Source organism: Ursus americanus, chromosome 14 (genome assembly GCF_024610735.1).
Source record: "Ursus americanus isolate L20-20 chromosome 14, mUrsAme1.1.p, whole genome shotgun sequence".
NCBI lineage: Eukaryota > Metazoa > Chordata > Mammalia > Carnivora > Ursidae > Ursus > Ursus americanus.
The window spans coordinates 40,336,137-40,356,753 of record NC_142140.1 but is presented as its reverse complement, the minus strand read 5'-3'; the positions used below and the strand labels follow the sequence as shown (position 1 = coordinate 40,356,753).

The following is a 20,617-nucleotide window of genomic DNA, read 5'->3' as shown; positions in this document are numbered from 1 at the left end:
GAAGGTTAGACTCAGGGAAGCCATGATTAGATGCATACTTTTCAGGAAAAAAAGAAAGAAAACATTTCCAAATCTCGAAGGAATCATCTTTCTCAATCTCATTCCAAGTACTTGACTGAGGAGATCCAAAAAGGGCAAAAATAGGAGGAATCCCACATCGGCAAGTTTTGCACACTTGTCCGAGGATGCAGACTATGTCTCATGGACAAAGACGATGCCCCGAACTCCGCCCAACATGCAACTGTGGCCAATGGCTGTGAACAACAAACCGCTAGAAGGTGTGGCTACATCACTGAGAGATCGTTTTCCCACTTCTAAAAACACAGAGTCTGTGCCTAGCAATGCTGGTCGGAAGCTAGTTACCATGTCCTCATACGGGGAAGACCAGTTTCACTGACTCCAAAAGCAATTTGGATATTCAGTCCCACCAGCACAAGCTACAAATATACACTGACAAGAAAATAAATCCCACGCATACAGCTGGACCTGAAATGTTTTCTTTCCTCCTGTGAATCCTTACACAAAATAATGATTAAATCTGGCCGTAAGCTTTACACACAGGAGGCACTTTTTTTTTTTTTTTTAATTAAGAATAGTGGATGGTGACAGGCCTTCTGCTGAACAATTCAGTGTTTGAAATTCAACTTCCCCTAAAACTCAAGGTTCAGTGCTGGGTAAAAAGGCATGCAACCAAGTCACCAGCCTCCCAAGCTGGACACAAGGCATGCCTTGGCTGCAGAAAACACGTAATTAGCAGTTACACATTTTCATGCCGACAAACCAATGACTAACAAGGATGATTAGAGCCTGGATGGAACCATAGCACAAGCTCCTTGCCTTTTGGATGCTGACTCAAAAGCCACAAGCACACACATTTCCCCATGGCAGGGTCATACCGCTGGACTTCAGCTGCCTGGATCTCTCTCGTTCCTGGACTGTAGACTTTGGCAAAAGCGGAGTAAGGCCTCGGGACTTGGTAGGTCTCATGTAGCCTTTCAAGGGTTCTGCCATTCTGCTTTTATCTTCCTTTTTCCCTTCTCCCGGTGCCTTCGCCTCAGACTTTTCGGTCATTTTGTCAGGGGCCTCCGAGATCTTATCTTTGGGTTCTGGGTGTTCAGGATCCTTGCAAGTCGTCACTGTTAACTTATCTACCACCTGTGACGGAGTGGCTGCAGCTCTGCCGTCTAAGAAATCTGACTGGAAGTCTGGTGTTGCCGAGGAAACATGTTCGGGCTCCGGGATTTCAGAAGTCGGGCTAACTTCTTCCACTTTATTTTTTTCACTTTTTGGAGGCAAAAGGGCCCTATCTACCTCCTTATTCAAACTGTCTGGGTCCTTGGAATCTCCACTGCCAGCATTTTGGTCCTCACAGAAATTGGGCTTTTGTGCTTTGTCTCCCAGTAAGTCAGGAATTTGAACTGGAGCAGAACCTTCCTCAGACTCTTTCTTTTTGTTAACTGGGTATGTTGGAAAATTATTCCTGTCTGCACACGCTTCTCGGACTCTGACCTCACCTGGCAGGCTTTGGTCTTCTACTGGCACTCCAGAAAGGTGTCCCTTGGAGAGCTCTGTGATTTTTTCGATTGAATGCTTAGATGCACCACTGGGCGCTGACTCAGATCCTCCCATCACAGGCCCTCCACCTATCCCTGCTTCATTCTTCATGGGACCAGCAAGCTCCCCTTTATTCTTCAGATGGTCACCTCCCTGGCTGTTAACTGTTTCTGCGGCTGCTGTAAAAGTGAGGGCAACCCCTCCTCCTGTGCTTGTAGGAGGCGGAACAGCGGAGGGGGCCTTGGGTCTTTCCTGATCTGGGACTCCATCTTTGCTGCAATTATCTACCACTGGTAATTTGGATATCTGGGCTGGAGTGGTCTCTGGCCCACTTTCTGCCAAGGTGTTTGGAACAGAATCACCCTCCTTTACTACTTGAGAGGCAGGAGTGGGCAGTCCTTCACGGGCTGCTGACTCCACAGCCTCTGGAGGGGCTGACTTATTCATCAACCCTGGGACTGTTCTGGGGCAGGTAAATGTGATATTTCTATTTTCGTCCACATAGCCCATTCCTTCAGTTCTGTGGTCCCCTGTGGTTTCCATGGGAACACGTATTTTTGATGCATCTATCGTATTCTCCAGAAGATGCTTCTCGGGAAAACTATTTTTAACCTTCTTACTTTTTCCATCATTGCTCCTTTCATTCGGTTTGTCAGCCACGGCAGCATGTCCCTTGGCTGCATCTGTCTTATTCTCTGCAGACAGTGCTGAAGGGACAAACCCTGCCCCCTGGATATGGTCTTGGCAGCTCACATCTGTCACCTTGGTAGCTGGTTCAATAACAGCAGAGTCCTTGACTACGTCTGTCTTGTTCCCACCAAGAGCCCCAAGCTCAAAAGAATTAACCTCATCATTCCTCCCCTTCCGGTCACCTACTTCCACTGTGGGCACAGCTGATGTACGTGAGGACAACGGATCATGATTTAAGGGGACAGCTAGTCCTAAGTCCCTGTTTTGATGAGAAGCACCACCAGCATCTCTAGCCTTCCCTACAGAAGGTTGGGTTTCTTCCTTGCTCTCCATTCTAGCAGGCTGTGTGGAATAATTATTTTTGAACTTTTTGTTTTTGCCCTCACTACTCCTTTTTTTGGGCTTTTCAGAAATCCAGGGAGCTGCCTCACTACTCATCCAAGGACACTTTCCTTCCTTGCTCTCGCTACTGACACCCCTATCTACGGCTGCAGCCCCTCTTTCTGTTCTAGTGCCAGAAGTCTGAGTCGTGCCTGAACCATTTCCCAAAGGAATCAACATGGGCGAGGCGCTGGCCCCCCTAGCGTCAGCCGTCTCCGTAGGCTCCCCCGTCACCACTGCCTCAGTGAGACTCACTATGGTCCCTGGTTGGCTTGAAGAACCCAGCTCCTCACTCTTCTCCCCAGCAGGCATTCTTTCGGTTTTAGGGAAAGGCTCACTTGGCGCAAGAACAGCTGGGCCATCCTTCCAGCTGTCCACAAGAAATGGTGGCTCAGATCTTGCTCTTCCTTTCCCAGAACTGGCTCTCACTTTCCCAGAACCTGCCCTTGCCTTCCTGCTTCTGCCATCGCCTGCCATTCTCTGAGACGGTTCGTTCTCTAGCCCAGGCGTCTGAACTAACACCTCATCCTGCAGCTGCCTGGAAGCCACGATGCTCATCTCTTGGCTTGGCTTGGGAAGAGTTTCCTTTGTTAGTTCTTTAATCTCTTCAGCGCCTTCAGAAAAACCTGTCTGCTTGTCTTTCTGCAATTCAGTCGCCTGACTTTCATCATTCCCTTTTTTCAGACTACTTCCTAATGACGCATCTGCTGGCAAAGGGGGCACCAGATTAGGCAGGTCTTTTGCTGCTGTGGGTTTTGAAACGCCACCCATAGCCTCTTGGTCCAAGATAGGAGAGCAACCCTCTTTGGGTCTGATCTCCAGAGGAATTTCTACTTTGTGTGCAGAAACTTCTGTCAGGGGTTCTTTCAGACCAGGCGAGCCTACTGTCCGGCTTTTGTCCACGGGAGTCTTCAGGTGGGATGCAGGCTCTGGTTTGCCTTCACCTGGGTGTAGCCATTTCTGGTCCTGGCCCAGCGGCACTGACTTATTACCACTGACTTCCACTTCTATCGCTGGCTTGCGCTGAGAACTTCCTGCAGTTTTCAGGGGTTCTTCCAAAGGACACAAAGGAACGCTGAGACTTTCTGAGACAAAGTTCTCAGCTATCCGTTTGGCAGCTCTGGACTCCACTTCATTTTCCTTTTTTAAGTTTTCTCTGGATGCCAGTCCGTATTCCGTGCCCACAGTGGTAGGCAGGCTGGGAAGAACCCCTGATTTCTGTGGGTCCGCTGCAAAGGGATGACCTTTACGGTCGTCTGGACTGTCGTCATCCCAAGGTCCCCCAGCCCGGGGTTGAGGATATCTCTTTTGCTTTGGTTTCTTCTTTTTTTTCTTCATCATCATTGGTGGGCTTTCTATATCCCAGGTCTCCCTGCCAAGATCTCGCTTGGGTTCAAGGAAGTCAACATGAGTAGTTTTCCTTTGGTTCCCAGGCTCACCATAGGTAGACGGACCAGAGACCCAACCCAACTCAGACAAAGAGCAGGGGCCCAGCCCAGGATCGAGAGTCTTCCATGGAGAAGAGCCTCCCAGCAGCTCATGAGGGACCCTGGCAGGTCTGGGCCGAGTGGACCTGCGGTCACTGGGTCTGCACACTTGTTTGCCTTGTGTGGGAGGGGTACCTGTAATACATGAAGTTGGCCAAAATTCCAAACAAAAAACTCCTTGTTATTGTTTCTTTAAAAAAAAAAAAAAAAAGTCCATTTACTGACTCAGTTAAGTCTATTTTCACCAACCCACACACTAATTCATTTAGGAAAATAGTTTTTTTTTTTTTTTTTTAATATTTCTTACCCTTAACTGGGATTAGCAAATTAACAAAGATCATCATCTCAGGTAAAGAAAAAAATTCAAACAGAGATCTTCTAACCTTCTATAATAAGTAGTGCCTGTAAATCTCATCTGATACTTATTTATATTTGTCATTATTTTTAATAGGTACATAATTTCCAATTCTGCAACAAGATGGTAAGCTCCTATCTCTTCTTGGTGACATTTGTTAATTAACTGAATGAAATATATACGATATTGAACAGAATTTATAATTCTAGAGTCTGTCACCAATATTATACTAATTACTTGTCAGGCTAACCAGATCAACTCTGGGAAACGGACCAGGAGCCCAGACTTATGCTACTGGTGGGGGGAGGGGGGATGGAGAAGAAAAGTAAAAAATACTGAATTAGTATTTTGGCCAAAGAAAAATCCTCATCGTTCCAGAACCAAAGCCTCCTACTTTGAAAGACAAATGTGTTCGATTTCAATGTTCTGTTCCTAAATGTACTTCCTGAAAGACAGAAAAATATACATAATACCCAATAGGGTAATGAATTAAAATAATTAGGATGACCACCCTGAGAAAAGTTTCAGGAAATCAACTGCTCCACCCTCCTGTCTCCAAGTCAGTGCAGCACGGATTCAAGATCCTGGGAAGAGTCCCACTAAGAGCAGAGCTAGGACAGCTCTTGTCAAGTCTGACCCGATGAAATGACTTCGGAGAAGGTTAGAACACTCATATAGTACTGTTTGTTCTTGTTTTTATTCTCCAGTGTCCTCCAATCCTACCCTTGATTTAACACCTCAGGTCAGTTTCTGCTTCTCTCAAATAAGTGCTAGGCTCTAGTACCCCACAGCATTTATAACATTTAATTTGGCAATTAACCAGCAGCTGTTTGGTGCTCTCTCTTACACTATTTATTGAATTATTATATAAATCTTTGGTTTCAGAGTTTATGCCTGGCAACTTTCCTCACTATCCAGGCTATGATATAACAACACAAGGGCAAGGACCCAGACTTAAATATCTATGTGCCTTAGCATAGTGAACTCTACACAATAAGGACCTGATAAATCTTTATTGATATGGTGTGTCAGTAAAACAACATTTAAAAAGATTGAACTTTATTTAGCTCCTACTTGGGGCTAGAGAGTATGTAAGCGCTAGAGAACTGCAGTGACGTAAGTTATGGTCCCCGCCCTCAAGTTCACATTCTAATCAGTTACAGAAAAGGAAGCAGAGAATCATTAAGTTGATAATCATACACACATGCTCTGGGCTTACATCAAAAACATGTAATCTTAAAGTTCACTGAGTGACTGAACTCCAAGTCAGAAAGTACCTTGGAGCAGTGCTTCTTCAAGTTTAGTGTATATAAGAATTATCTGGAGAACTTATTAAAATGCATATGAAGGTCTCAGGTGGAATCCAGGATGATGCATTTCTAACAGGCTCCCAAGCAATGCAGATGCTGTTGGACCATGAAACACAATGTAACTGGCAAAGGTTTATAGAACATTTGACCAATATGGTCCTCTTATAGCTGAATAAACAGAGATACAGGGAAGTTAAATAACCTGCCCAAGACCACACAGCACAGAACAGTGAATAGTTGAACTGGGTTAAAATATAGATGTCCTGAGTTGATGTAGCAATAATTTAAAAATATGTAAGCAGCTGACTTTCTGCCTAAACAAGATAAAATGGATCTAAGAAAGAGAATGGACTTCATAAACAAAACTGCTAATTACCACCACAAAACCAGGGACTATGACCACCACCACCAACCCATTGCTCCCAGTTCAAGTGGTTTCAAAGAATCCACTCTGTTTCCCTCACTTACCTGCGGTCTCTGAAGGAAGTTCAGAAGGTGGACTACTGAATGGTTTCTTCTGCTCTTGCTTCTCTAACAAAGAATCCTCGTCTGTTGGCAAGCTGTACTTTTGGCCCACGGCTGTGACTGGTTCTAAATGTAACAGGAAAAAAACCACACAACTCTTAGAGCAGCACTATTTCAGCATTTTTCCACTTTTCAGAAACTGGACGCACGAACAGTTTTGGAGGAATGAGGAATGTTCGAGGGCAGCAGAGAAATGGAGTGGTAGCTGGATGGTGAAGTTGGGAAACTTTTTGTTTTTTTTAAATGGGAAAAATAGTATTTGTATGTTGGTGGGAATGAGTCAATGGGCAGGGGGAGAAACTGATGAGTGGCAAGAAAGGAAAGAATGGCTAGGGCATCCTTACGTAGGGAAAGGGAGGTGGGATCCAGGGGCAAAATGGAGATCGGCCTTAATTAGGAGCAGGGACAGTATTCTTCCAATAATGAGAGTGAGGAGCGACTGGGAAGACAGTGCACAAGTAGGGAGATGAGGTGGCAAAGTCTGTGAACGTTCTCTTTTACTGCTGAAATTATCAACAAAGAAAACACATCCGCAGAGAAATGAGGAGGAAGATGTTGGAAACTGGAGGAGGAAGGTGAGAAAGACAGTCCAGGACAGCAGCAACGTGTACAGACTTGCAAAATACAGTGTAATTGTCTTTATTTTATCTGGTACGACGTTTGTCCCTCATCTCTCTGGAGACTACACCCTGGGAGACGGAAATACTGAGTAAACATAAACCCATACCTGGAGAAATGACAAAAGTAGATGCAGCTGACTGCCCCTCATCCTTGACAGATTTTAACTGGGACTCCCCACTTATTTCTTCCTGTGTCCGTGCAGGGTCCACGTCTGCAACGGGAACGCGTACCGCTTCTGTTTCTGAGAGTGGCGCAACATCCTTGGCTGGGCTCACGTTGTTGGCCAGAGTCACCTCTGTCTCAGGGGGCGGAGCCACATCCTTAGCCAGGGCCATCTCTGTTTCGGGAGGCTGAGGCACATCCTTGATCGGGGTTACTTCTGTTTCTGGGGGCGGAGCCACATTCTCGCTCAGGGCCATCTCTGTTTCTGGAGGTGAAACCACGTCCTTGCCCAGGGCCACCTCTGGTTCTGTGGGTGGAGCCATGTCCTTCCCTGGAGACTTTTCTGTATCTGGATGTGGAGCCATATCCCTGACTGGGGCCACCTCTGTTTCTGGGGGCAGTGCCACATCCTCGGTCAAGATCACCTTGGTTTCTGGAGGCAGCGCCATGTCCCCAGTCAGGGCCACCTCTGTTTCTCGGGACAAGGCCACCTCCTTGGCTGGGGATATTTCTGTGGATGATACACCATCCTTAGCCAGTGCCACTTCTATTTCTGAGAGTGATACCACACCCTTGGCTGGGGCCATCTCTCTGTCTGTGGGTGGTACCATGCCCTCAACTAGGGACACATCCATTTTTATAGGTGAGGCCCTCTCTGTTTCTTTGAATGGTAATACATCCTTGGCCGGGGCTACCTCGGTTTCTGGGGGCAGTACCATGTCTTTGGCTAAAGACACATCGGTTTCTGTGGATAATACAGCATCCTTAAGTGGGACTGCTTCTGTTTCTCTGGGTAGTACCATGTCCTCGACTAGAGCCATTTCTGATTCAATGGATGATTCCGTGTCTTTAGCCAGTGTCACATCTGATTTGGTAGATGGTTCCATGTCTTTAGCCAATGCCACCTCTGTTTCTGTGGCTGGTGCCATATCCTTGGCTGGAGACATCTCTGTTTCTCTAGATGATGCCATGTCGGCAGCCTTCAGTCCCATCATGATTTCCAATGCTTCTGTTGGTGCCCTCTCTTCTGCTGATGTCACTTCTACCTCTTCAGCTGGCTCTATGGGAAATAAGTTGGAAATTTAGGACCCATCATTGTGTGCTCATAGCTCTGCATTCAAAATTTACTTTCTTTCTTTTTTTTTTTTTTTAAAGATTTTATTTATTTATTCGACAGAGATAGAGACAGCCAGCGAGAGAGGGAACACAAGCAGGGGGAGTGGGAGAGGAAGAAGCAGGCTCATAGCGGAAGAGCCTGACGTGGGGCTCGATCCCAGAACGCCGGGATCACGCCCTGAGCCGAAGGCAGACGCTTAACCGCTGTGCCACCCAGGCGCCCCTCAAAATTTACTTTCTAAGAGCATATGAGTATCTAGATTTTGTGACCGTAACACCCTAAACATAACTTTAAAAGCTGTCTAATTAATGTATTTGTACCTACTCTTTGATAGTTCCAGTACTGAGAACAGGATATTGAGAGAGTAAAGAGTGGAGGAAGAAAGGAAAAGGAAAGGAAAAAAACAGGTTTAAAAACAACAACAACAACAACAACAACAACAACAACACAGGCACACAATTATTTTAAGAATGGGAACCTGTGGGACACCCAGAAAAAAACCTCCGAGTCCTAAGTCTGCACTGAATTAAAAAGGGATTTTCTCTGCCCATGAACACCAAGTGCTGTATTTCAACCCCACCTTCATTCCTTCAGCTGGGAAATCAGTAATTAAAGCAATAAAAGCATTTGTGAGAGTTCTGAAATTTTTATCTATACTGCTCTACACTGCTAAAAAATAAAGTCTGATGATTTAAACTGACTAAGATACTGTAACCATTATGTGATAAAGAGGGGTTCTGGGGCCCCTGGGTGGCACAGCGGTTGGGCGTCTGCCTTCGGCTCAGGGCGTGATCCCGGCGTTATGGGATCGAGCCCCACGTCAGGCTCCTCCGCTATGAGCCTGCTTCTTCCTCTCCCACTCCCCCTGCTTGTGTTCCCTCTCTCGCTGGCTGTCTCTCTCTGTGTCAAATAAATAAATAAAATCTTTCAAAAAAAAAAAAAAAAAGAGGGGTTCTAATAAGTTACCTGCTATGGGCTGCACAGGTTGTGGCATGGCCTCTGGCGCAATGAAGGAGTCCGAGTGTGGAGAGTTTGGGGCTTCCACAGGCCACCCCTGAGGTACAACAGTTGCAGGAGCAAATGTGTCACAGGGAAACAGACCTAATATTGAAACACAAACAAACAGATTTTTGAAACTGGGTCAATAATAGGGAGAAAAAGGCACTTGATATTTAAAATCAGCTTTATACATCTGCCTTCGGCTCAGGTCATGATCCCAGGGTCCTGGAATGGGCCTCGAGTTGTGGTCCCCGCTCTGCAGGGAGCCTGCTTCTCCCTCCCCCTCTGCCCCCCTCCCCACTCTTGCATGCAAGCTCTCTCTCTCGCTCACTCTAATAAATAAATAAAATCTTTAAAAAATCAGCTTTATATATTGCCATAATGACACAGACCTAAGGACCAATGAAAAACAAAGCAAGAAAATTTTAAAGTAAAAACTGTTGATGTTCTTCAGGTTTTGGCAAATTGTTAACTGGCTGTCACGTCATTAGTCAGCACTGATTGGCTACCTTCTACAGTGTATTGTGAAGAGTCAAAATACTAAAGTCTGAACACTAGCACCAATAAATATCACAACTGACACAACATAACGTATAGTAAGGAACTGTGAGTCTTGAATTCCTCATCTGTAAAATGAGATCAATGCCTCCCTCTGCAACATTACAACAGTTTTGTGGAAATGCTTTATAAATCATTAAGAACTAGACAAATGTTAAAGGATTATTATTATGCTGTGCTCTTCCAGACCTGATAGGGGATTTAGTATCACATGGTTCTTGGCATTAAGAGTATTCCACTTTAGCTAGAGAGGCAAGACAGACATGTATCAAATACCGTATAGTATAGTATGGACTAAGTGCTCTAAGAGTTTACAAACAACCATGAAGACCAGAATAGTCACAGAAGGCTTCAGAAGAAGCAAGAGTAGGAAGGGAGGAGACAGTAGTCAGTTTCAAGAATGGAGAACACTGAGCAAAGAAAAGTATGAAAATGCCAATAGGACAAGAATGCTTCTGTGACCATGAAATTAGTTGGATTCAAGTAGATCTTGCATACCAGAGAAGGAAAACAGGATTATAACAAACAATGGAAGAAGGATCTGGAAAGCCAGAGAAAATTTAGCTTGAAGAGCAAAAAAATAAGAGGGTCTTAAGGTCTTAATGAAAATGAGATGATGAATACAGAACAGGGACCTGGTGACCAATGCAGCAGGTATATTTGGAATGAATTTAAAAGAGAGCAGCCTAGGTATGAAGTGACAGGGGCTTTACATGGGGGAAGGCAGAGGGAGCATAAAGGAAGAAAAGATGCTGTAAAGAAGTCAATGGGACTAAATGACTCACTAAGCTAGTGAGCTGAAAAGCATCAGGACACTACGCAGATAGCATCAAGGTCAACCTATTTAACATTCTTCCCCCTAGAGATCTGCAGTCCAAAGAGAAGCATAAATGCAACATATTATTAGCCATGATCTTTACAAAATTATAAGCACTGCTGGAAGTGGGACTTATTGATGACAGGTACTGAGGGAAACCTGAACGTCACCCTCAAAATATGCCTCTTTGACATAAAAATTATTTTGAGCTGAAGGCAATTAGGGAGCAATAAACCTAGAAAAAGCTCCCTACTTTCTGCTTAAAGGCAGGACATACACATTCTCCTCTTCCTGGAGACAGACTCCTGCAAGCCCAAAGAAGGCACCAGAGGAATTTGCCAACAAACCTTACTCCCTTAAGTTCCCTCCCATGCATATTCTTCCCACAGTTTGCCACTCACGAAGCCTAAAACTGCTTTCCTTTGCCCTGTCATTTCTTTACACATTAACTGTTCTTTGTTGAAGATGCTTTATAAACCAAAATTCGAAACTACCACTCTGAGTCACTTTTCTCCCGTATGATGGATGCGGCATGTGTTATTAGCAAACTGTTTGTCTCCTGTTCATCTGTCCTTCTGTTAAAGTCTCAGCTGAAAACCTAAGATGCGAAGAAGTAAAGTTTCACCTCCCCCACAGTATCCTGGCCATGCTCATATGAAAAGTTACACAAAACCAGGAATAAGGATACTACTAATTGAGAACTAAGATCTGTTTAATGTTTACTAAGTACCAGATGCTATGAGAAGTGCTTTTACAAAGTTTTATTTAATTGTCACCACATCTTTAAGGTAGGACCTAGTGCTGGCCCCATATTATAGATAAAGGAATCAAAGTTTAGAGAGGACATAACTTACCCAAGGTAATAAGCTGGTAAAATGTGGAGACATTATCTGGCCCTATCATATAGTATTCAAGATCCCATGAGAGGAAGTGAGCAAACCCTGAGCACCCCAACTGTTGAATTCTCTCCTGAGACCAATCTAGATAGAGCCTTGTTAGAGCCAGAGCCAAAAAACATGACTTTGCCTAGTGGTTAACTTCAAAGGCGACAGGTAGAAGGCCACATTAATTGCTGGAGTTAAGCAATAAATCCAGTTGAAGACATCATACCATAACTGTCTTGCAGGGGATCATTTCGTTCTGTAAATGCTGAAGCACTGGCTGTTCCACTGGGGAGAAAGAGAAAATCCTCCAGGCCATCATCATGGTGCATCTTAAAGGGATCTGGAAAAAAGAAGAAATTTATTTTATTTATTTTATTTTTTAAAAAAGATTTTATTTATTTATTTGACAGAGATAGAGACAGCCAGCGAGAGAGGGAACACAAGCAGGGGGAGTGGGAGAGGAAGAAGCAGGCTTCCCGCGGAGGAACCTGATGTAGGACTCGATCCCGAAACGCCGGGATCACGCCCTGAGCCGAAGGCAGATGCTTAACGACTGAGCCACCCAGGCGCCCCAAAAGAAGAAATTTAAAACTCATTCCCAGTGAATACAACTAAAAAGATTAGCATTCCTTATCCTATGATGAATACTGATTGGTTACATGTGTGTCATCAACATAAGTTAAATAAACTGAGATAATATGTAACTGAACATGGTAGAGAAGAACTACTTCCTTTGCTATAAATTAAGAATATGTAATCTCATATTCTCTAAGATTTGATTATATGAATCAGCCAACAAATAAAAAATTAAAAGCACAACTAATGCTTAATTCTATAATACGCTAAGAAGTGAAAGTACAGATAGAATTAAACTCCAAAATATATTTAGACATTCATTTTAGGTTATTAAGGGAAAAAAAAAAAAAAGACAGCCAGACAAGTAAAAAAGACATTTTCACCTCACTGGACATCATGAAGAAAATTACTTTTAAAAAGTTATCTGAATGAGATAAGGTGAACAGCTAGCATCTTAAGAAGAGAAATAAACTCCAGAACCATGAGTTGCCATTAGTAAAGGCACTCAAAACATCAGGGAAACTGTGCCTTTTTACATGAGAAAAAGAGCAAAGCCATTCAGGCCAAGCAAGAATTTTGCTACCAAGGGGCACTTGTTACGATGAGTTACGGGTGTTGTATGTAAGTGATAAATAACTAAATTCTACTCCTGAAACCAATATTACACTATATGTTAACTAACTACAATTTTTAAAAAAGATTTTATTTATTTATTTGAGAGAGAGAGAGAGAGAGAGTACAAGCCAGGGGGAGGGGCAGAGGGAGAAGCAGACTCCCCACTGAGCAGAGAGCCTGAGCCTGAGCCAACGCAGGGCTCCATCCCAGGACCCTGGGATCATGACCTGAGCTGAAGGCAGACACTTAACTGACTGAGTCACCCAGTCGCCCTTAACTAACTAGAATTTAAATAAAAATTGCCCTGTGTGCTCACTGCTACTAGCACGTCTACTTCCATCCCTGAGCAGACAAATCAGCCTGTATTCCAATTCAAGGAAAGGATAATCAGCCTTTAACTGTGGATACTATTTCCAAATTTATTTAAAGTTGCTTCCTTTCTTTTTGATCTTTAGTTATGAAATATTCATAAGACATTTCTGCCCTGATGCAGAAATGAAATATTAAGCATGCCATGGTCAACAGAACTTAGAGAAATGGACTAAATGATTTCTGAATTAATCTTTCTGATATTCTAGACAGGGAGATTTGTGATCTGCATGGTTTTATTCTAGGTACTAGAAAGGGGGCTAATAGTACGTTTATTCCCTGCCTGTAACATAAAATATGCCAGTCCTATAATAAATTCCTTATCAGAGGAAAAAAAAGAATTCTGCTTCTAAGAAGGCCTTCCCAAAATTAGCACACATCTCAATTACCCTGCAGGCTTAAAGAAACACTGATTGCTAGGCCCTAAGCATCTGCATTTCTAACTAGTTCCCTGGTAGATGCTAGTGACTCATTCCTTTAAGGTGCTTCACTTGTCAGGGGCAGATGCTTAAAAACCTAGGCTTTGGGAGAATGTTCATTCCTGGGGCTCTGAGGCAGCTTCTAGTAAGGGATGTCAAGATCAGGGGAGACGGTGACACTGGGAGGTATGAACAAGCAGAAGGCAAAAGGAGAAACTGTTGGGGACGGAGGAGGCCCCAAAGCTGCTTCTCCGGAACAGAAGGGGAGCTGGAGTATGAGAGAGATTATAACCATTCGTTCTCCCCGGCATCACTTGGTTTGGGGTGGCTGCTGCTTGCTCTGCTTCTCTCGCTTCCACTGAAGGAAAACAGAATGCCTAAACCATCAAGGAGAATAACTGCTGTATGGTTTGCACATTAGGATGGGAGACTTGCTAACTTGCATGTAAAAATTAATGGTTTCTACAAACTTCTATCATTTATTACTTTTTTCTAGGTGCCTCTAATACGGCAGAGTCTGTGTGCTCTAAAAACCCAGAGATACATAAGGAAGGTCAGGGCTGAGGACATTTAACAGAGGGATATTTTAGTTCAAGTCAAAGATCTTCACCTGATAAATATTTAAGCGGAGAATTGAAGGACTAAGTGGTTAAAGGGATGAAAATCTTTTCTCTATCTACATTCCCCCCTTAGTGATCTCATCTAATCTCATAGTTTAAAATTCTGTCTATAAGTTAATAACACTCAAATCTGTACCTCCAGCCACCTAGACCTCACTCCTTATTTCTTGACTTTCGTATCAAATTGCCAATTCTTAATGTATAAAATAAAGCAAAAATGCAACATGCTTCCCAAACCACCCCTCATATAATCTTCCCATTTCTAATGGCATTCTATCTTTTTGGTCAAAACCACTGGAGTCGTCCTTGACTTTTCTCTTTCATATACCATTCCCAATCATAAGAAAATCCAGCTGATCTGACCTTCAAAATGTCCCCCAGAATCTATTTTCCCCACCTCCACTGATTAGGGTGTCTCGCAAGGTTGTAGTCAAGGCACTGGCCAAGGCTGTGATCATCAGAAGACTTGACAGGGGCTGGAGAACCTGCCTACCCAATGGCTTACTTACATGGCTACTGACTGGAGGCCCCTGTTTCTCCCCTACGTGGGCCTCTCCATAGCAGCTGCCTATCCCCAGGGTGAGTAAACTGAGAACAACCAAGATGGAAGCCACAGTGTCTTTTATAACCTAATCTTAGAAATGACATACCATTATTTCTGCCATCTATTCTATTGGTCACACAGACCAAGCCTGGTACTATGCAGGAGGTTACTACACAAAGTGTGAATACCAGGAGGTGGGGCTCATTGGAACCATCTTGGGGGTTGACTACCACACTTGGCTTTCAAGACATTATACTCTTCTGAGTTTTCTCCAACCTCAAAACTGGTCATTCTTTTAATGTTACCCTTGCTGGTTCCTCTTCTTCCACACTTAAATTAGTAATTAAAAACTACTCACAAAAAAAATCTCTGGCTACGATGGCTTCGCTGATGAACTCTACTAAACATTTAAAGAAGAATTAAAACTAATTCTTCATAAACTCTTCCAGAAAAATCTGAAGCAGGGAGAACACTTCCTAACTCATTCTCGGGTTGGTATTACCATAGAATGGTATTACCCTGATATTACTCTGATACCAAAACCAGATAAAGACATCAAAAGGAAACTACAGATCAGCATCTCCTCTAAATATGGATGCCAAACTCTTCAACAAATATGTTTATGAATGTGCCAGAAAATAACACAAATTATATACACTATGACCAAATGGGATTTATCCCAGGAATGCAAGATTGGTAACCAATGTAATACATACATATCAGTAGAATAAAAAATAAAACCACATGATCATTTCAATAGATGCAGAAAAACCACCTGACAAAATCCAACACCCTTTCATGATAAATCAAGTACTTGACAAATTAGGAATAGAAGGTACTTTCCTCAATCTGATAAACGGCATCTACAAAACACCCTCTGCTGACGCCATACTTAATGGCCAAAGACTGGATGCTTTCCCTCCAAGAAAGTAACAGAAGCAGGATGTCTGCTCTCACCACTTCTAGTTCATCACTGTACTGAAGGTTCTAGCCAGAAGAAACAGGCAAGAAAAAGAAAAGGCATCAAGACTGGAAATGAGGAACTAAAACTACATTTGTAGGGGCGCCTGGGTGGCACAGCGGTTAAGCATCTGCCTTCGGCTCAGGGCGTGATCCCGGCGTTATGGGATCGAGCCCCACATCAGGCTCCTCTGCTATGAGCCTGCTTCTTCCTCTCCCACTCCCCCTGCTTGTGTTCCCTCTCTCACTGGCTGTCTCTATGTCTGTCAAATAAATAAATAAAATCTAAATAAATAAATAAATAAATAAATAAATAAATAAATAAATAAAACTACATTTGTAAATGACGGGATCTTACATGTGGGAAATCCTAAGGAATCCACTAAAAAACTACTAGAACTAGTGAGTTCAGCAAGGTTGGAAGATACAAGATCAATATACAAAAATCAATTGTATATCTATACCCTTCCATTCATAGCATCAAAAAGAATAAAATAGTAGGAATAAATTTTACAAACGGAAGTACAGAATTTATACTCTGAAAACTACAAAAATATTGTTGAAAGAAAAAAGATATAAAGGGAAAAACATCCCATGTTTATGGATTCAAAGACAGTATTGTAAAGATGGCAAAACTCCTCAACTTTATCTATAGATTCAATGCAACTCCTATCAGAATCCCAGCTGATTTCTTTATAGAAATTGACAAGCTGATTCTAAAATTCATATGGAATCACAAAAGACCCAGCCAGAGTAGCTAAAACAATCATTAAAAAATCAAAACAAAACAAAAAAACACCCCCAAAAAGTATGGAAAGCTCACCCCTCCTAATTTCAAAACTTACCACAAAGCTACAATAATCATGACAGTATAGTACTGGCATTAGGACAGACATACAGATCCAATGGAAAATAATCAAGAGTTGATAAACAAGACTATGTATCTCTGGCCAACAGATTTCAGCAAGGATGCCAAGATCACGAAATGGGGAAAATTATCAAAAAAATACACCTTGGACAACTTGGTATCAACATGCAAAATAATGAATTTGGATCTCTCTACCTCTCACCATACACACAAGTCAACTTAAAATGGATCAAAGACCTTAATACAAGAGCTGAAATTATAAAATTTTTAGAAGAAAACATAAGGATAGGAATGCCTGGGTGGCTCAGATGGTTAAGCATCTGCCTTCGGCTAAGGTCATGACCCCAGGGTCCTGGGATCAAGTCCCGCATCAGGCTCCTTGCTCAGCAGGGAGCCTGCTTCTCCCTCTGTCTGCCATTCCCAGTGCTTGTTCTCTAACAAATAAATAAAATCTTAAAAAAGAAAAAGAAAAAGAAAACATAAGAATAAATGTTCATGACTTCATATTTGGCAGTGGAGTCTTAGTTATGACACCAAAGCATGAGCAACAAAAGAAAAACTAGATAAACTGGACTTCATCAAAATCAAAAACTTTAACGCATCAAAGGGCACTATCAAGAAAATTAGAAGACAACTCACAAAATGGGAGAAAATATTTGCGAATCATAAATCTGATAAGGGTCTAGTATATAAAGAACTCTTACAGGACAACAAAAAAGACGCACCAATTAAAATTGGGATAAAGGATCTAAATACACATTTCTCTAAGGACGATATACAAATAGCCAATAAACATATGAAAAAATAAAAAATAATCAACATCATTAGCCAACAGGAAAATGCAAATAAAAATCGTAACAAGATATCACTTCAATACCAATTAGGTTAGGTGTAATTTTTCAAAAGGGAAAACAAGGACTTTCAAGGATGTGGAGGAATTGGAAACCTAATCCACTACCGGTGGGAATATATAATGGTACAGTTGCTTTGGAAAATAGTTGGGCATGTACTCAAACGATTAAACATTGAGTTATCAAATGATCAACAATACCAATCTAGGTATAAACCCAAGGGAAATGAAAATAAATGTCTACACAAAAACCTGTACATGAGTGTTTATTTTATTTAAAGATTTTATTTATTTATTTGATAGAGCACAAGTAGGCAGGGAAAGGCAGAGGCAGAGGGAGAGGGAGGAGCAGACTCCCTGCTGAGCAAAAAGCCCAGCATGGGGCTGGATCCCAGGACCCCAGGACCATGACCCAAGCTGAAGGCAGACGCTTAACCGACTGAGCCACCCAGGCGCCCCATGTACATGAGTGTTTAAAACAGCATTACCAACAAAAGTAAAAAACAAAACAAACAAAAAAACACACAAACAACTTACACATTTATCAACTGATGAACAGATAAACAAAATGTGGTATATCCACACAATGGAATATTATGAGTTCCTCTGAAAGAATGAAGTACTGATCTCTGCCACAAAATGCATGATCCTTGAAAACTTTCTAAGTGAAAAAGCCAGTCACGAAAGACCACACATGATTTCATTTATATAAAATGTCCAGAACAGGTAAATTGAGAGAGACAGAAAGTAGACTAGTGGTTGCTTAGGGCTGGGGTGGATAAGGAGATAGGGAGTGGTATCTAAAGAATACAGGGTTTGTTTCTGAGGTAATAAAAATGTTCTAAAGTTGATTCTGGTGATAGCTGTATATATATATGTGAATATACTAAAAATCTGCTTTTTTTTTAAGATTTTATTTATTTATTTGAGAGAGAGAGGGAAGCATGAGTGGGGAAGGCGTGGAGGAGCAGAGGGAGAGGGAGAAGCAGACTCTCGCTGAGCAGGAAACCCGATGTGGGGCTTGATCCTAGGACCCTGGGATCGTGACCTGAGCCGAAGGCAGACACTTAACTGACTGAGCCACCCAGGCACCCCAAGAATTAAGGTTCTAAGGTACTACTGACCATTTGGTCTTCAATGAATATGAATTTCAGTTAAGTTACTCAAAACAGTCTTCGAAAGGGAGATCTGGAAGGGCATGCGCCTCAGAAGGAGGGATCGGGAGAAGAGGGTCAACTAATAATGTTCAGGGTAAAGGGCTACACTCTGGTTGTGCTTTTCGAGCTATGTGTAGGCTAAAAAGTTTTAGCTGAGTGGTGGCTACAAATTTTTCATGTTTATGTCATCACTCACACTGAGCAAACCTGCACTTACCAGTCTGGGTAGGATTCACCAACTGTTCTGGTTCAAAGCAAAAGTTTGTATTTTCTGGCCAGCTCTGGATATTCTGATATCCCTGGTAGGCCATTTTCTCTTCAAGGAATGGAGTTGGAGAACCTTCAAACAGAAACACGAAATAAAAGTTACAAGGTATTACTGTCTTCTCCTTCACTAGAATTGAGTTTCTACTAGTATCACAATTAGTACAATATGACAAAATCTATCTACCCTAGTGCCTTTCAAGAAATGTTTTAAAAATTTTAAGGCAGAAAAACATAATCAAAATACTGGAAGCATAGTGTGTTATAAGGTTAAAAACACTGCAGGATTATCTTCTGGTTATGGTATGTGAAAAGGTTAGTGATTTTTACCCACACAAGAACAAGTATAAAATCTGACAAAATTGTCAACAGCAATCATTTCAAGTCACCAACATTTTTTAAAATGTCAGATCTAAATAAATGGGGAGATATACTACTCATTAACAGAAGACTGAATATTGTTAAGATGGCGATTCTCAAACTGACAATAGATTCAAGGCAATTACAATGAAAAGACCCAGAGGAATTTTTTGAAGGTGTCAACAAGCTCATTCCATAACTTATATGGAAATGTAAAAATCACAGAATAGCCAAAGCAGTTTTGAAGAAAAGCACACTGGAGGATTTAAATTACTTGATTTCAAAAGTTACTACAAATGTACAATAACCAAGTCAGTGTGGTATAGACCACACATTAGATAAATGGAGCAGAAGAGAATTCAGAAAGAAGACTGCATAAGTCGTGGATAACTGGTTTTTAACAGAGGTGCCAAGGTAATTCAATGGGGAAAGGATCATTTTTTCAACCAATGATACAGAAACAACTGGTCACTTACCTCATACCACGTGCAAAATCTAACTCCAAATAGATTAAGAACCAAAATGTAAACAGGTGAAACTAAAAGAACTTGTAGAAGAAAACATAGGAGAAAAAAAAATCGCTGTGACCCTGGACTAGGCAAAGATTTCTTAGATATGTTGTCAAGGGCAGGATCCATAAAAGAAAAAAGCTGACGAACTGGACATCATTGAAATTTAAAACTTTTGGTTTTCAAAGATACCATTAAGAAAATGAAAAGAGAAGCCACAGACCGGGAGAAAATATTTGCAAATGACAAATCTAATAAAGGACCTGTATGCTGAAGAGATCAAAATCTCTTACAACATAATTATACTTATGGTCTACATTAGGTAAGTTTTACAAGAAACAAGTTCACTTATCACATTAAAAACTTAATATTTATAAGTAACTTAAATATTGGTACATACTGTGTGTCCAAAACCGTGTTTAAGCATTTAATAGGGGGAAATAGCTACTTCAGTCTTTTTGCTTAGTTTTGTTTATACTTGCGACAATGTATAAAGTTTTAATCTTATTTCCCTTACATTTTGTTTGTTCTGATCATATTTATTAAAATGTTATTCTTTGTTGAGTCTAATAATAAAAAATTAAGTCTTGGAAAAAACCTCTTACAACACAATTATAAGAGAAGCAACTCAACTTTAATTGCACAAAAGATTTCAACTGACCTTTTCATCAAAGAAAATATACAAATGGATAATATGCACATGAAAAGAAGCTCATCATCATTAGTCGTTAGCGAAATGCAAATTGAAATCACTATGAGACGCCAGGAGTTTGTGAAGATGTAGAGAAAAAGGAAATTTCTTTCATTCCTGGATGGACTTTAAAAATTAGTTTGATGGTTTCCTTTTCTTTTTTTTATGAACAGTGTAATTGAGATATAAATCTACCCTTAAATGAGTGTAGAGTCCAGCGGGTTTTAGTACATTCGCTGAGTTATACAACCACCACCAACTTCAGAAAATTTTTATTATTCCAAATCCTATACCCATTTCCCTTTCCCACCAGCCCCTAACAATTACTAACCTCCTTTCCGTTTCTGTGGATTTG

The 20,617-nt window shown here is 41.7% G+C and overlaps 1 protein-coding gene across 9 annotated transcripts in view; it reads right to left on the bottom strand.

The window, feature by feature from the left end:
* The window catches only part of MAP4 (microtubule associated protein 4), a 176,989-nt gene that overhangs the window by 43,668 nt on the left and 112,704 nt on the right, over nucleotides 1-20,617 (bottom strand). For 7 of the 9 annotated variants that reach the window (XM_045778482.2, XM_045778481.2, XM_045778484.2 and 4 more), the window contains 6 exons: nucleotides 18,656-18,778; nucleotides 11,687-11,800; nucleotides 9,169-9,309; nucleotides 7,030-8,145; nucleotides 6,246-6,368; nucleotides 897-4,247 (listed from right to left, as the gene is read on the bottom strand). In XM_045778482.2, coding sequence (XP_045634438.2) covers nucleotides 897-4,247; nucleotides 6,246-6,368; nucleotides 7,030-8,145; nucleotides 9,169-9,309; nucleotides 11,687-11,800; nucleotides 18,656-18,778 — 4,968 coding nt within the window. The remainder of the gene's footprint in view (nucleotides 1-896; nucleotides 4,248-6,245; nucleotides 6,369-7,029; nucleotides 8,146-9,168; nucleotides 9,310-11,686; nucleotides 11,801-18,655; nucleotides 18,779-20,617) is intronic. The other 2 variants (XM_045778483.2, XM_045778495.2) reach the window with 1 other exon arrangement.